We start from the raw sequence: 17,582 nt of genomic DNA on the forward strand, positions 1-17,582 counted from the left end.
ATTTAAAAACTGGTTTCTCACACATTTTTGAACAAAATTTCAAAACATTTTTCATGATTTTTTTAAGCACTGTTAATGTTTTGTTTTTCTTGCCAAATCTACCTGGCATTTTTTAAACATTAAAGCTAGTGGGCATAAGAGAGAAGCGGGAGATGGAACATGTCAAATAAATCGGATCACAAATCGACAAATATTACAGCAATATTTCATCCTCAGCTCCACAAATTTGCCGTTGTGTAGCATTACGTGGAAGGTTATTTATTGGAAGATCTTTCCAAAACTATGAAAGATTTTTACAAATTACATGATTTTCCCAGGCCTGGAAAATGAGGTTGTGAAATTCCATGACTTTTCAAGGTTTTCCATGACCATGGAAACTCTGTAAAAAGCACCTAGCAGCAGTTAGTGGCTAACTAAAAAAAGAACAGGTCGCAAATGTCTACATATTGGAAAAAAAAATGGGAGGATGTTAAATGATTGTTTTTGACATGTTATAACTTTATTATTTAGAAAGAGTTGCTGATGTGTATATGTCACACTAGAGGGTGATGCTGTTGTGATAAATGTCACGTTTGTCACGCTGATTTGCTTCCACAATGCCAGCATGCTGTCTACAATCACACACTGACTTGTTTGGTTCTGTGTAAAAATGCAGAGGCGGTGTAAATAAAGACTTTGTAGTGGCTCTATGGCACAATCTCTGTGTAAAAAGGGCTACTGATATTAAAGGAATAGTCTTGGGAGATACTCTGATTTGCTTTCTTGCTAAGAGTCAGATGAAAAGGTAAGAAACTAGAGCCAGGAGTTAACTTAGCTGAGAATAACAACTGGAAACAGGTGATAGCTGCTAGTCTGGCTTTGTCCTGAGGGAACAAAACAACCTCTCAAAACCTCAAAACTTATCGTTTTTACACTTCAGTTTTTGCACAAATTCAAGAAATTGATTTTAAGGATTAATCTCAGATCTCCAAATGTCTGGGAAAACTTTTTTTGGTAAAATTATTCCTTTGATAATTTGATGATCACACTAACATAAAAATTAGGTAGAAAAACAGGATCTGTTATGTAGCTTGAACACACATCTTAGCAAAAAAGCTGATTTACAATAAAAGTATCAAAAAATCAAAGTGGGCATCCTGCTGAGTGCATGCAACACTTTGCCAGGTGTTTTTACTTTTATCGACTGTTTAATAAAGAAAAATGTAAAAAAAACAAACAAACAAACAAAGTTTCTCACTCTCTCCAGGTCAGTGTTCAGCTGTTTTAACATCACTTCCAGGTGGTAGAGTCGACCAGACAAGTCGTTGGGAACCTCATCGCTGTAAACACACACAGCACACGTTACTTTGCATGTAGAGCTAACAATAACAACACTCTGAAAAGAGAAATACACACTCAGTGCTGCACAGTTTGTGTTGCTACATACACAGAAAAACAGGTTTTACTGGTGTTTTTGTGAGTGCATTTGTTCTTGAGTAACACGGTTTGAACTCCAGTTTCAATAAAATTAAACTGAGTGCTGCTCACTGGTGTAAAAAAAAAAAAAAACCACCGTGTCTGGCAGTGCAGAGACTGGAACAACAATTAAAACAACTGTTTACTCTCGTGAGAATACACAGTGGAGTACACAAGCTGGAGATTCAGTTCAAATTCAGTTAAATAAATTATCACAAGGTGGCAGTATAGTAATGACAAAGAGTTGTATCCATAAAGATCTCTGGCTGCAACACTTGACAACACTGTTTTTTTGAGTAACAGTGAACATGGTTTGGAAGCCAATATGATAGAAAAAAGATCATTTAATCCATTATCATGAAAACATTTATGGTGAAATAATGAGTTAGTATCTCAAATATAACAAGTTAGTATCAAAATTATGACGTAATATATCAAAATGACTTAGCATTTCGAAATAATGACACATAATACTGAAGCATTATTTTCAGAAACTATGTTCTAATCTTGATACTAACATAATATTTCAGTAAGTGACCAATTATTTTGTCAAACTTTCTCATTATTTCTGAGACACTCAGTATTTTGATATTACCTCATTATATTTGATACAGCTACTTGTTATTTTGTGAAAGTTTCTCATTTTTAGACACTGACTTGTTAATTTTGAGGTTTTTATTTTTTCAGATATTAACGCATTATTTTGAGAGAGCTTCTCATTATTTTGGGATACTATGTCATTATTTTGATACTTTATTTTTTTCCATTATTTGGAGAAATTTTCTCATTATTTTTGAGATAATAACTCAGTACTCTGATAAAATTTCTCATTTCGATATAAGTTTTCTCTGCCTTCCTCCTTCAGTCCAAAGATGTGCAGGTTAGTTTCACTGGTGACTCTGACTTGGCTGTAGCTGTGACTGTGAATAGTTTTCGTTTTTTAGATACTAACTCATGATTTTGAGAGTTTCTTTCATATAATGTTGACTTAAAGGATCTTAGTTTTCATCACATTGGCAAAAATGTGCTTCCACATGTTGACCTACCTGCTGAAGGTCGGTGTGGTCCGTGGTGTCTGAGGAGTCTGAAACTGGACCGGACTGATGACCGGTCTCGTGTCTGGACCTCCGAACTGCGGCTCAGTCAGTGAGAAGAGGGAAACTGCTCTTTGTGCTGCAACAAAGACACATAATCGCATTTTCTAAAAAGCTGCATAGACGAGTCTTTTTTACTTGAGTGTCCCTCGGGACACACGACACAATCACACCTCACACAGGAGGAGCTGGCAGCTGGTAAGGTTATGGATCAAGTGTTGGCTTGAGTCCGGTGTGTTTGTCTGAGCTGTGATCGTCTTTGTGGTTGCAGAGGACACGGGGGACGAGAAAGAGACCCAGAAAAGAAACAGTGGCTGGGAAGCAGAGCAGGTGACCGTGTATGTAGATAAATGCACAGATCTCTCCTTCTTTCTCAGGAGTGTCGTGTAACACAAAAGAGCCGAGACAATCCCAACATCCAGACAATGTCTCACGTCCACCAGGGACTTGAAATTTTACGCTTGTGAAATCTATTGAATGAACTCCACTTTTTTTTTTAAACCTTAATAATTTATAGTAAAAAATAAGCTGTTCTATTTTCTGGGAAAATGTGATTTGTTTAGCTTTAAATTGACCAATAAAACCATATATAAATCTAATGTGAAGACAAATAACGTATGCAGCTTTCAGCCGAATCATTACAGAAATATCCACAAAGCCCCACAAATTACATCTGCAATCTCACACTGAGTTCAACAAACCTAACCCTGTAGTGTGTCCATCCTCACCTTCGTAGGCCTTAGCAGCGTTGACCAGGCTGGACCACTCCAGTCCACAGGCCGTGTCAGGAAGAGGCATCAACCCCGGATCGAGCCTCCTCAGGGGGGGAACTTTGTCTCTAACTTCTGTGAGAGACAGCTCGGAGGCAGACAGAGGCACTGAGGGACAGAAGACAAAGACAGCAGCAGTGAGTGAACTAACCTCTGCATGAAACAAGAACATCTACACACAAGATTGTACATGTTATGTAAGCAACAAATAACTTGTGCATTTCAGTAAAAAACAGGATTTCTCTCACTGGTGAGCTGCTTGGGTCCCCACAGAAAGAAACTTGGCAGCTAACAACACTGAAGACAACAGTGTTGGCAGTGAACGTTCAACACCGTTTTCACGAGTTTTGTCCACATGCAAAGCAAAGTGACACCAGTTGTTGCAGTTTAAACTCACCCTTCTTCTGCATGTGGTTGGAGGAGATGGCATGTCTGCGTGTGGGCAGCGTGCAGGTGAAAAGTACATCAGTGGGTGTTGTCGGGTTCTCAGAGTTGGCGAAGCTGGCCTCTCTACGCCCGCTGCACAGCGACTCATCTGAGAAAGTGCGCTGCAAGGTTCGTCTGGGAGACTACAGGGAGAAAAGTGACCAGAGGTCAAAGAGCTGTGAGTGCAAATTCATCACAGTGAGACTGTCGACTGATATAACGGTCCAGTGTGAAGTGTTCCTCACTGGGTCTCTTGGTGGCGTCTCTCCTGGGTTGTCCATTATGATCAGTTTCTTCAGGTCATCTTCGATGGTGCTTTTGTATGTTCGTCGTGGAGAACGCAGGTCCCTCAGAGAGGCCCGGAGCCGAGGTTGTCCAAATACGTTCTTTGAGTTTGTATCCACCTGCCTGGAGACATGAGACATGAGACATGAGACATGAGACATGAGACATGAGCACCAAAAACACGAAGGATAGAGTGTCTTTTCTCCCCACACTGACCATTTACACGTTCAGCCCATTAACACGACAGAATTTTAGGAGATGGTTTAAGGCCCACACAAACTGAAGACGCACTTTCTATTAATATAACCTGTTCCGCGTTTACATTTCTTACTGATCTATGTATACCTGAAATGACCCTATAATCATGTATCAGAACAGTGTTTTCTAATCTTTCGTCATGGGTTAAATCAGAAAAAAATGATAATAACATTAATAACACAGGGGTTACATATTTAGGAAAAATTAATCTTATTATCTCATACTTTCATTTGATCTTTTTTTTTCTTGAAAATTACTCAATCATTTTACTCAATCATTTTAATTTTTAATCAAGGTAGAATGGAGAGTTTTAGATGTAATTTCAGTGTGTGCTCAATGAAACTGATGTTCCAGTGACTGAAAGTCAAAAAAGGGTAAAAAAAAACCAAAACCTCAGCTTTATTAGTGAAGATGTTTCTCAATCAAATGGTAAATGGACTTGCACTTGCACTTGCACTTGTATTGTGCATTTTTTTTGTCTTTAAACCGCTCAAAGCAGTTTTTCACTATAAGTCACACTCACTCATTCATACACACATTCATACACTGTTGGCTGAGGCTCGATTACCTGCTACATGATTAAACATTCGTATGCAATCACATGGCACAACCATTGGGAACAATTTGGGGTTCAGTATCTTTTCCAAGGATACTTCAATATGCAGACTAAAGGAATCAGGAATCAAACTGTCATTTTCTAATTAGTGGATGACCCGCTCTACCTCCTGAGCCACAGTCACCCTCAAAGCTGCTAATCTGAGGCTCTCAGTCACTAACTTACTTGTTGTTGTTGTTGCTCTCGGAGGTGGGTGTCATGTTTGCGTTTGAAGGTGACAAGCTGGTGTCGTCATTCTGCCAAGCAGTTTGCCTGCTCTTCCCATAAAAGGCCTTTGGGGCGGAGCTGGACAGAGGGATTGAGCTTAATTGAGCTGAAGTTGGCGTTGTGGTAGCAGCTCGAACGGGCCGAGCTTTCTCAGTTGTCGGGGTCCTGTAACCCTGCGGCGTGTAGGCCCTGAGCAGACAGACAGATATACATGTCATTAACGCATCACAATCTATGGCAAAGTAGTAAAACATAAAAACTGCTGTTTGACCAGAGGTAGTCACAGAAAGCTTTTTGGATTTAACTTGCCAACACTGATAAAGTGGTAACTTTTAAAGTGATGACAGAAAGTGACAGGACTCGACAACTACATGCATATCAGATGTAGTACAGGAGGGAGAGCCTGTTCTTTATGAAGTCATGAAAAAATATTAGCGAAGAAGATTCGAAGCAATGACATCTATGGTATAATGAGTTCACTTAATATTTTATGCAGAGGCTGGGCAATGTCTGATTGTCTAGCCTCCCGTTACGGGAAAAGATGAATATTTAGTTAACTCAACAGACTATGTCACAGATAGATGGTGCAATGTACATTAATTTCATCTAAAGGAACAAGATATTTAATTCACAGGAAATAATATGCAGACAAAATAATTTTCTCCAAAAAAAGATAAACAAAATACTACTTCAGTCCTCAAAATTCTGCATTTTATTTTATATGGTTTAAGCATTCAAGAGCATTCAATTATTTCATTGCCAGCAATAAGTTTCAGCCTTTTGACATTTAAAATGAGTAGTTCAACACCTTGGGGAATATGCAAAAATGAACCTACCAGCCCACCTCATGTGTGTTAATTAGTAAGCTTTAGAGGTGCTGGTGAGTGACTTTTTGTTTCATTTGGACAAAGCCGGCTAGCCGTTTCCCCTTCTTTTCTGACTCCAGGCTATCCATTTGCCAGCTGTAGCAGATATTATAAAGAAAATAAGCAAACTTCACAAAAAATAAGGCTGGGTATCATTTTAAAAAGCTGCAATACCAATACCTTTATCAGTAACCTTTAAGTGACACCAATACCGATAGAGTACCTCATTCAATACCCATAATGTGAATGGAGTGGGGTGTAGAACAGCCATATTTTTGGCAGCATCTCTACATGCCAAATTGCCTGCTCTGTCAAAACACCCGCACAACTTCACAACACCACAGTCTGTATGAGCTGTAGCTGCTGCTGCTGCAGGAGTGTGAGCTCCTCGCTGGGGACAGTCGGTGTGTGTCTGCTTGGTCGCACACAAACAGGCTAACTGTTAGCATCTCACAGCTTACATTACCTAACAGTTAACAGGTTTAATGACAAAGTCTGGGAAATTCAGTCTTGGTATGAGTTTGCTGGGACTGGTTAACGACTCTCTGTTGGATTTTAAGCACTCCTATTGCGTTAGGTCATGATAACCGGGCAGAGGTTACACTGACTGATCATTCGGAGGAAAGCAGCTCTAGAGACAGCGGAAACAGAACGTTTGTTGATCCAGCAGGGAGTCAGGGCGGTCCAGGATCAAACACCCAGCACAAAAAGGATTTAATGCAGGTACCGTTTGACTGGAGAGGTTTTGATACTCCTATGTACTGGGTTATCTCTGTTGATACCTTAAAAGTATTGAGTACCGATTACCAGCTCTACCAAAATATTACTTCAGAAAAGAAGGTAAAACAGCTGTGTGAGGTCCTCTGGCATGTAAGGCCGTCATTACCGTGTGAAACGAATCAAAGCCCAGTTATTTTTGTTCAGCTTAAAGAGGGTAAACTGAATTTCTTTTACTGCTCTTAGTGTTTGTTTCTCCAAACAAGCATAATTTATTCTTGTAGCACACATCTTCCTTTCCCTCTCTTCATTGATCAGGCAGTGAAGACAGAGCATGCAATTAAGTCGAGGTAGTGTCGCCTATATAAATACAACACTACTGACTGCTGATACAACCACTGACAGCAGAGATAAACAGCAGAAGAGTTATGAACTACAGCTACCAACATCTACTGTAATAATCTGACCAACACCACACACCTTACAACAATATCTGTCAAACTGTGCACAATACCTGTGATGAATCATCCTAAAGCGCGCTGTTTAATTTTAATTCTATATTATTTTGATGGTCCAACACGTCGCAGGGACAGACTGCAACATCAGATTCGATGGCACTCAGGGTTTAAACACAGATTGTTTTAATCCAGCACAGAGCGGCTGAAGCCTGTCCATGTTTGTGTTTTGTGCCTGCATGCATTTATTATGTGGGGGAGGCAGCAGCCGAAGAGATCACATGATGATCTGTATGTTTCACAAGGATTAGGCAGCTTTAATCCTTAATGTGCCCTTTAAAGATAGACTTTCATGTTGTTTTAAAGGATCTGGAGATTCGTTCACAAATGATTCCTCAAATTATGAACAAGTACACACGTTCTCCATTAAGCTAAGCAGCATTAAACTGCAAGATTTATGAATGTGAAGCAGAGCTTGGCACAAATCTGCCGTGTTATTCTTTGAGGTTAATGTTAGTTAATATTAGCTTCATAAAAAAATGCCATAAAATATGCATCTAATCAGTGAGTCGCTCTCTTACCTGGGTTTGAAAGCATCCATTTTATCAGCACTGGAGCCAGGAGGCGGGAACGTCCTGGTTCTGTACCCTTTGCTCTGATTGGCTGCAGCTGGTATGATGGGTGAAGACTCCCGTCTCCTCGCTTCTCCACTGCCGCCACTGCCACCACTGCTCCTTGCAATACACAGCTCCTGGACGCCGCTGTAAGTCGCAAAACAGTGCAGGGGCTTGTGGTTGTTGGACATGTTTCCGTGGCGAGTGTTGTTGTAGTGAGTGGAGGCGTCAATGCCGCTGTCGTTGGACCCCCCCTTGTTGAGGTCGGGGTCAGGCTCAGCTGGGTCTCCGAGGCAACCCCCGCCTCCCCGCTCTCCTCCAGCTCCTCCATCGAACCAGCGCTCGTCGCTGTGGCTGCTGGAGGCGTTACTGGACAGAGTGTTGCTGCTGGAGTGGCTCGAGTACTGAGCCTCGCCCTGCAGAGGACGAGAGGGCAACATTTAGACTCACTCTAAGAAAATGAACAAATGAGACCAGGTGATGTCCAGTCTGACCTTCGAGTGTCTGTTCGGAGAGTCTTTCCCCGGGACATCCTGTCTGGTTAGTCTCCTCTGTCCCCCTCCACCACCTGGTCCCCGAGACGAAGATGCTGGGACGTGCCAGAGGGGCTCTAGACAGAAAACACACACAGACACTCACAGGATTAAAGAAAATTACATCCATGGTTGGCAAAGAGGATTAAATACTTATAGCACATTTAAACACTGACCTCCACCAACACACAAAATCACCCTCCGTTATCTCTACTGTGAAACACACACACTCTGACAGAATATAGAGACCATGACTGCAGTCTGATTCACCTACAACCTGCAATGAATTATTTTTGGCCACATGACATCACCTTTTATGTTGATATGGCAAACATGTTAGCAACCAGTTTCCTGTTTACACACCCAGGGTGACATAAAGATTCACGTGGAGTCATGTTTTGGCCACCTGATGAATGTGAGTCTAACCTTCACTCTTTTATAGCTCTGATTTAACTCTCTACAAACTCCTGAGAAACATATCTGCTCCACGATGTTCGTTAACTGTGACTGTCTGCCATTTGCTGCTGAGCAGGGATGTGCTCACTTAGTCGATTAAACGTTGCTACCCTCGTTAGTCAGCACCATGCAAACTGGTTGGTTAAACTTATTATATAGATACCCAAGGGAAAACTGGAGGATTTTGGATCGCCATGCAAGATTAACCGGTGGTTCGGATCATCAGTGGCTCCACCTCTCCCTGTCTCTCTGTCTCTCTCTTCACACACACGCACAAACACACATGTATACTCTCATGGATGGAACAGCGTGCCTCAACTGTCTACGGATGTTCAACACAGAAGTATGTCCAAGCTGCACACACACTTGTGTAGACTTGATGTCCTTCATGCTAGGCCAAACAACAGAGGTGGTTCTGGGTACACAGTGCACAAAAAGCACCGTGCAAATTGCCACACATTTCAGCTGCATTTAAAAACTGATTTAATTACTGAAAAATGTGATTAACGATTTCAAATGGCTTGTCTAATACTGTATATTTTTTGAACAATGTTTAACCTCATAGATTTAACTGTGCTCCACTTTGACTGTTTTATGACTGTTTCCTTGCTGTTTGACTAGTCAAAGTTTAAACTTCCTTCTGAACGTCTGGGAAATTAGTAGTTAGGAATATCCTAGGTAGTATACAGTCGGTTTTTGGAGCTTTATGCTAAAAACAGCTGCCTGCTGCTGCCTAAAATGCTGATTAGAGCGGTGAGAGTGAATCATAAGACCAACATTGCACTAGCTGAAAAACCAAGGTAAAGACTGAAAAACTGGTGGAGCTGTGTGGAGCTGAGGGGAGCTGCAGAGTCAGGGACGGTCAGGTAATCACTATGGAAGACACCATTCACACACAAGTTGTGTATCCAGTGTAAATTACATTGATTAAAGCCGCTTTAAAGTAATGAAGTAAGAACGCAATTACATTATTTGCTTGCAGTTTTGTGAAAAGTACCTGTTTTGCAGCGCTCCATTGTGCTGTCCTGACTGGTAAAGCCTGAGGAAGACTCTCCGCTGGAGGTGATGTCCACACTGAGGTGGGGCTCGTACGGCAGCAGGGGGCGCTGTCCTGCTCCATATCTACGCAGACACATAACACCAGGAGGGATGGAATTTGAATAATGAACACATTCATGCCGCTGTCAGTTATGTATGAAATACCTCAGTTATGTCGGTAAATTAGATGAATTCATACATATTCATTCAGTAGCACACACACAGAGGATTATGTAAACTAAAATGCACAAATACATTAAAATAAAAGCCCAGAGCGAGCCCTGAAAATGTTAGGTTTGGATTTGAATTTCAGTTTCTGTTTTGCATCCTGATGGCGGTTGAAAAAAAAACACATTTCTCTGGTTGTGCGAGATCTTATCAACCTCCACACAGTGAGGAAGAGCCGCCTACACAACAGATCCCTCCTAAAGGAGACAGTGTGTTCGTACTCATCTATCTGCAGACCTGAACACATTATTCAGCCTCATCTTACAAGCAGATATAATCCTCCTATAGCCCACAAAACAGTCGTTATGAGTAATATCAGACATGTTTAATCAAGAATCAAAGGAGGAGAGCTCTGAGAGCAAAAGACCACACACACACCTGTCAGGGGAGGGTTTGTAGCGTACGAAGGGGCCTGGTGTGATTCCAGGGGGCCCCATCGCAGAGAGGCTGACCAGGCCTGAGGAGGGCGAGGAGAAGCTGGCTGAGGGGTTTCTGTAGGGCAGCACTCTGTCGCCTCCTGCAGGAGACAGACTGTAGTGGTTCTCTGGGTAGCTCACTGGCCTGGAGGACGACAGAGCACAGAGAGGTGAGGGATGACAGTGAGGCTGCTACACGAATACAAGTAACCTTAATCTAAATTGAGTGACATGCTGCAAAAAAAATGTGTGATCAAAATGTGTGGCCAATGGGAAAACATGAATGGGCGTATCTGTGGCCAACGTTTGGTTTGTCTGTTCTGGTCGACTGTAGAACGACATGGCGGACTCCGTGGATAAAGACCTGCTCTGTATGCACATAAAAACGGCTAATTTTAAGATTTTGAAAACGCAATGATTCTTATTTTTCAGGTGATTATACACTAAAAAACCTTGTTATTAATATTATATACTATTTCTACCAATAGATGCCCCTAAATCCTACACACTGAACCTGTCTTGTTTAAGATGAGTAACAAAACTAAACAAACAAAAAACCTACAAAGAACAAGCAATTTCTCACTTTTTAAGAGACAATTCTGAAGTGAAAATAAGAGAAAATAGACTTAATATATATCAGACAATACAGATAATCAATCCAACCAACCCAAATGCACAGATTTATTTGATGGGATGTCTTTGAGCCAATCAGTATTTCACATCAAGAAAAGAGGAAGAGAAAAGGAGGACGCACAGAGCACGTTATTAATCATGTTGTTAAAGTGTGTAATCTGTGTTATTATTATTACATATATTACTTCAACATTTTAAGTTTTTACTAAGGATTTCTTCAAAAATATCACTCCATTTGAATGAACGGTGGATCCGAATGTCAGGGAGTGTTTTCTGCTTAAAGATTCTTTGTCCATTGCAATGGTGAAAAAAACAACCCACACACAGTTAAGTATCCTAATAAAAAAAGTGCATTAAGAGTAGAAATCTATAATATTTTCTACAATATTTTTTGTGTTGCAACATAATTGGGTTCTGATCTGCTTAAGCTGCTAATACTGAAGCTACCAATAATATCAGTATACTTCATTATATAACCGCAGTGGGTCTCTGTGTAATCTAATGTGGCTGTATAAATCGTGCACAGCGGCTTTGAGTCTCACCTCTTGAGGTGCTGGGGCTCCCTGTATGGAACAGGCATCAGGGTCTTGTGTGAGCGAGGCAGTGGAGGTGGCGGAGGACCCATAGGGGCCCAGCGCTGAGGGTTGGGGGCACTGTGGAGCCCTGGAGGAATGGGTGGGCTGTCCCACCGCCACATGGGGCGAGGTGATGGTCGGTAGCCTGCTGCCAGAGGCTCAGGTTCTGGCTTCTGCTCCATGGTCTTCATCTCATACTCCTCTGTGCAGCCCCTAAAGAGACAGAGAGAGGGGAGGACATCAAGCACATGTGAGTTGAATGCTTGACTGTTAAATGTCCTCACTTGCCTCCCAACCCCCCATTTTGCCTCCTGAACATCATCCACAGATTTTGATCCTCAGCTCAGTAGAACACATTGATGAGAAGCAGCAGCATCCTCTCTGAAGAACTGAACCTGTGCAGAGTTCAGTGCATAAACACAGCTCGATAAATATTTATTCCTCAACTCAGGACACAACACTCATGTGAAATGTTCTCATGTTAGCCTCTAGCCCAATATCCAGCACGTATCTTTTACACATCATCATTATTTCATTCACACAGCCTATTACAGGGGGCATCAAATATGCATAAAGGATGTATTCAAGACAAGACAAATGCTGAGAGAGAGACGCGCAGCCATGATGGTGGAAGAATAGTGAAATTCACAGTAAGGTAAAGAGAGGCAGGAGTGGGATAACTGAAAAGAAAAGCAAACACAATAAGGAGAGGATTCAAAAAAGACAGATGAGGATGCAGTGTTTGATGTATGCCTTAAAGGGCAAATCCGCTTAAATCAACACTGAAAGAAACAATTCTTTTCATTATAAACCATTCTGCAGACCGTCGTTTTGATTGACTGTTTCATGTACAACATAGTGAAAAATATCCATCACAATTTCACAGTCATGGGTCACAACTTTAAAAGTATTATTTTACTATTCTAAAACCCAAATATATTTATTTACTGTCATAGGATACACAAAAATAGTCATATTTGATAGGCAAAAACAAGTCAATTTGCTGGCCTTTTTGCTTATCGCTGACATCAGCTGTTTGACCGAAGCTCAAAGGCTCATCATGAACTACGGTGCCCTCCTATCCTGCATTGACATCTCTGTTCTTCACATTTTAATTTACTTTAACCCAAAGGGGTTAAATGCAAATGCAAATGCAAATATAGTGAGGTGAAACCAAAAAAAGAGTCAATCTGGGGCTGGCTTTCACTTTCACTTTCACTGGTGGGTGTGTTTACAAACAACGACAATCCTGTGTAGCATTAAATACTGAAGGAAAGATATGCTGCTGTAAAAAATGTCAATCTAGTTTTTCAGTGCTATCATATGAAATGTCCTTCACCTCAATTATCTTGTGGTGGCAGAAGAAATCTCATTGGCATGACTGACTAACTTCATGCACACCAGCACAGGTAAGTAAGAAAATATTTTTTCATTTAGGTGAACAGTTTCTTTAATGTTTAAGCCTTTGAAACATGAATTTACATTAGTCTTTTTGTGCTGCGCTCAGATGCATTCAAGAGCTATTTGACCCTTTGAAACCAAACAGATTGGCTTGATTTCTTTCTAAAACATGGGGAAAAAAAGGCAATTACCATCTTGGCAAGAAATGTCCCACAAATTGCAAGAAATTAGCAAAAGTTTACAAGAAAATTACCTCAAAAATAGCTTTAAAAAAAGAAAGGAGAATTACAAGAAAATACAGGGAAAAAGGTCCAGAAAAATCTATTTATAATTATAATAATTTTATATTTAAATTTAAATTGCTACAGAAAAATATAATAACATATATATATATATTAATAAATATATACATTTTATTTTTGGGGAGATTTTCTTGCTGGGTTTTTTTTGTGCTTTTTTTTCTCTATTTTTTTTTGGGCCATGTCTGGTTAAGTTGCATGTTGCCTTCTCCCCATGTTTTTTAAAAAAATCGAACCAATTTGCTCAAATTTCAAAGCGTTAACCTGAATTAATCACGGAGCCGTTCATACTAAGCTCTCTACAAAACATCATCAAATGACAGCTGTAGAGATGCAAATAGAACACACACACACACACACACACACACACACACACACACACACACACACACACACACCACTAGCAGAAGACAAAAGTATAATGACAGTGCAAAATCACTAATCAATGACCATGAGCACAACACATGGTCAGGATGCTTTGATCAATCCAGGAATACAACTAAATCAATCAATATCTGCATTGGTACAAACCTTAGATAGAGCAGAGCCTACACATGTAGACATTTCTTCACTCACACAGGCGGAGGTGACACAGCTGGAGCTCCCAACACACACACACACACACACACACACGTGGTCAAACACACTACAGCATCACACCTTCTCTCCAGCAGCAGATCTGTCCATCTTGCATGAGCGCAGCCACGAGTCAGAGCGGAGAGGAAAAAACACTTCCAACTCTGGTTTCTTTTTCTTTCTCTCCTCCACCCACCTCTCTCACTCTTGGTGGTGCTGAGACACGTCGTCTTCACCGAGCGCTTCTCTTCCTCTCCAACTCAATAAACCCTGCCTCCCTCTCCCTCTCTCTCTCTCTCTCCCTCCCTCTCTCCCATCCTCTTCATTCGCACAGGGCATGCATTTTTAATTAATCACTTCCACTCGTTTATTTATTTTTTTGTGGTCGCCGTTTTTTTCCCCCGTGCAGATTCCAGGCCTTAATCTCATGCAATCTGCTTGCTTGGCACACAACGGCAAACGAGTCACAAAGAGAGAGAGATAGAGAAAGAGAAAGAGAGAGAAAAAGGGGGAAGAGCGAAATACAAGACTCTAATTATCAGCTGCTACTTGAGAGTGTGTGCATGTGTGTCAAATGGATTTAACTTGGTGTAATTAAACTGCCTCCAACATTAAAGATATCTAAACCACTGTGCGATCACACAGCCAGCCACAATTACAGTATTTAAAAGCTCTCTCTCTCTCACACACACTCACACACACACACACACACACACACACACACAACGTGGTTATTTCTTCACCCCCATTGCTGTTCTGTAACACCACATCAGCGTCTCATAAGGCCTCGTTATTCTGTCTTTGTCAAGGCCTTGTGTGCAGATGAAAGGTTGGAAAAGGATGACGGCAGGGAAAAGAAATAAGATTGTGGGAGGAGGGGAAACAAGGCTGAGCGAGATGAGACGAGATATGAAGGAGGGAGAAACAAAGACAGGCAGATTTTGGTTTATTCCCCTTAAACAAATGCTTCTTTTTTGTCTCCTTGCCTCATTCCGCCTATTTCCTCCCGAACCACACATGGTTCGTTCTCTCTGTTTGCTTGCTTCCTTTTTTCACACACTCCCACACAAAATCCTCTCAGAACATTGAAGTCTGGCTACTACCTCTCCCATGCTTTGCGTGTGCATGTGTGTTTGAGTGAAGAGCGCCCTGCACTCACTCTGGCTCGCTCTTGTCCTTCCACAAACACTGAGCAGCGCCGTCACCTGCTGCCTCAACATCTGTATTCACCACAGCTGGTTAAAAATGAAAAATCAGTTCAAAGAAATCTTAACACACCTGCGAGGCCCCCCCTCTTCGTATGGAGGAATGATGACCACTTTGACCGTGACCGATGTCCTCAGCAGGTCGATCATCTGCTCGTGAGTCAGTGTTACCGCGGCTACCTTGCAGATCTCCACCAACCGGCTGCCCTGTCTCAGTCCTGCCTGCCAGGCAAAGCCGTATTCCTCCACCTGGAACAGTAAACCACCCAAAAAAGTTTTGAAACAAAACAGTGATGTGCAGCCAGGAACGTTCAAAGATGAGTTTTTGAGATCTGGTGCGGCAGATGGTCATCTGACGCTACCTCAGCCACAGTGCCGTCCAGGCGAACATGGAAGCCCAGTTGTCCCAGTCCGTTTCTTCTCAGAGTCATATCCACCGTCTCACATCCCACTGTCAACGACTGATCAAGGAGAGGACATGATGTGAGTAAATGTATCTTAGATTTACAGTATCATCATGTTCTCGAGTTTCTAAGTATCACAACAACAGAAACATAAGGTAAGCTGAAAGATGAATAAAATCAGCATGTGGAGCATTAAATACTGAAATACATAAAAAAAAACATGGCATCACCTAAAACTATTTGGTGTGTCTAAAAAGATGAACTCATTTTCAAAATATTCTGTTTTCTGATGGATTAACACAAAGCTTGCTGGAGCCCAGGAAATCTCCTTTTCCCAGCATTTAATTCATCAAATTTCACAGGGATTAAAACGAAATGCCTCTCATCAGCCAGTGCATGCAGCTGCATAACCTCATTGAAAAAGTGAGTTAAAGTGTACAATCGCATAGAGCACCTTGATGTCCTATAATAGTGGACTATAATATTCTGCAAAGACTCAGCAAAGACTCAGCAACCTACAATCCTACATAGTGCACCTTTAAGGCACTTTTGAAGGTTATTAGCCTTGACCTGACACATGGTCCAGGGCCATTAAAAAAAACCCAAAACACTTTCTATGTCTTGTATTAATCTTCACAGTTGCTCTTGTTAAAGAGTCTTGAATTTCCATTTTTTTAAGATACTGAGAAAACTTTCAACGAATGAAAAACAACACCCACGGAGTTTCATTCTTCAAAGCAGATGTGTAACACGTTCTTGAAAATAAAACTGTTTGCCCGAAGAATAATTAACGTCTTTCGTTGGACTGAAGACAAACATTTAAACTATTAGCTAGAACTTGGATCACGATCTCCTGCATTTAAAGATACACTAGGCAGAATTTTTCTAAAAATAAATAAAATTCCCACAGAAGTTGTTCCTCTCGATCAACACTTATAACCGACGAAGTGTGGCGGCTTATTTTTCTACAGACTCTGCCCTCTACCTGCATAATTGTGTTTTCTTTTTCTTTTTCTTTGTGTTTTCAGGATGTTTATGGGTGTGTACTCCCACAGCACTCAGGTGAGGTCGCTTTTTTTTTTAAAATGAAGCAACCAGGTGCCAGACTGTAAGTGGCAGACATCCAAGACACACAGCACTTAAAAAGACAAATAAAGTGAAAACAAGAGAGAATCTGGGGTTGGCTTTTACTTTCACTTAAAGATTTTATTGCTTGTTTTTCAGGTTTTAAATGGTCTGGCTTCACCTTATCTAGCAGAACAGTTTCTCGTCATACTCCAGTTAGAGCTCTGAGGTCGACCAATCAGATGCTCCTGGATGTTCCCAGAAGTAGACAAAAAAACAGTGGCGGCCAAGCCTTTGCAGTGCCTGCCCCCTCAACTCAAAACAGCTTATGTATTCAAATAAAAACCGCTCAGACTACAGAGACCTTTAAGTCACTGCTGAAAATCAGTCTAATTAAATTTAGCATATTTGTCAGGCCTACAGGACACTCAAGATGTCTTTGGCGGGAAACCTTGAACGTAAATTTAAATTGCTGCGTGCTTCAAAAGCCAACGATTCCCCTTTTCCATCCGGACAATTCTAGTTTTTGAACCAGTTCCATCTGGGATCTGTGAAACTTTGGTGCTGTCAAACAAACCAGCCGGCGTTTTTGGATCAGTTTTGCACAGAACCATGGTAAACAAGGATGTGTCTTTAATAGAGGGTGTTTTCACCCCCAAAACAAGCATGAACTAGCTATTAACCCTTTGAAACCTAAAAACTTTTCTTGTGCTGCTCTCAGATGCCTTTTACAAGTATCTTACCTTTGAAAACTAAGCAAAGTTGTGCGATTTCTTCCAAAAACATGTGAAAATGGGCAAGAAGAAATGTTTCACAAATAAATAAATTAGTAGATTTAGAAAATTACTTTTAAAAAGCTAGGGGAAAAAAAGGAAAAAAAGCCAGGGAAAACTATATTTATCATTATCATTATAATTACATATCTCAATTCTTTCTTCCTTTGTTTCTTTCTTTCTTCTTTTTACTAATTTATTCCTACTTTTTGGGTCA

The 17,582-nt window shown here is 41.0% G+C and overlaps 1 protein-coding gene across 1 annotated transcript in view; it reads right to left on the minus strand.

Moving 5' to 3' along the window:
- sipa1l3 (signal-induced proliferation-associated 1 like 3) overlaps positions 1 to 17,582 on the minus strand; it is a 92,951-nt gene that overhangs the window by 3,014 nt on the left and 72,355 nt on the right. Inside the window, exons 11-23 of the mRNA XM_042486354.1 lie at positions 15,486 to 15,584; positions 15,197 to 15,372; positions 11,610 to 11,855; positions 10,397 to 10,579; positions 9,750 to 9,874; positions 8,258 to 8,373; positions 7,731 to 8,179; positions 5,070 to 5,300; positions 3,991 to 4,153; positions 3,717 to 3,888; positions 3,278 to 3,427; positions 2,502 to 2,628; positions 1,238 to 1,319 (exon numbers count right to left, since the gene is read on the minus strand). Of these exons, the coding sequence (XP_042342288.1) occupies positions 1,238 to 1,319; positions 2,502 to 2,628; positions 3,278 to 3,427; positions 3,717 to 3,888; positions 3,991 to 4,153; positions 5,070 to 5,300; positions 7,731 to 8,179; positions 8,258 to 8,373; positions 9,750 to 9,874; positions 10,397 to 10,579; positions 11,610 to 11,855; positions 15,197 to 15,372; positions 15,486 to 15,584 (2,319 nt within the window). The remainder of the gene's footprint in view (positions 1 to 1,237; positions 1,320 to 2,501; positions 2,629 to 3,277; positions 3,428 to 3,716; positions 3,889 to 3,990; positions 4,154 to 5,069; positions 5,301 to 7,730; positions 8,180 to 8,257; positions 8,374 to 9,749; positions 9,875 to 10,396; positions 10,580 to 11,609; positions 11,856 to 15,196; positions 15,373 to 15,485; positions 15,585 to 17,582) is intronic.

Source organism: Plectropomus leopardus, chromosome 5, assembly GCF_008729295.1.
Source record: "Plectropomus leopardus isolate mb chromosome 5, YSFRI_Pleo_2.0, whole genome shotgun sequence".
Taxonomy (NCBI): Eukaryota; Metazoa; Chordata; class Actinopteri; order Perciformes; family Serranidae; genus Plectropomus; species Plectropomus leopardus.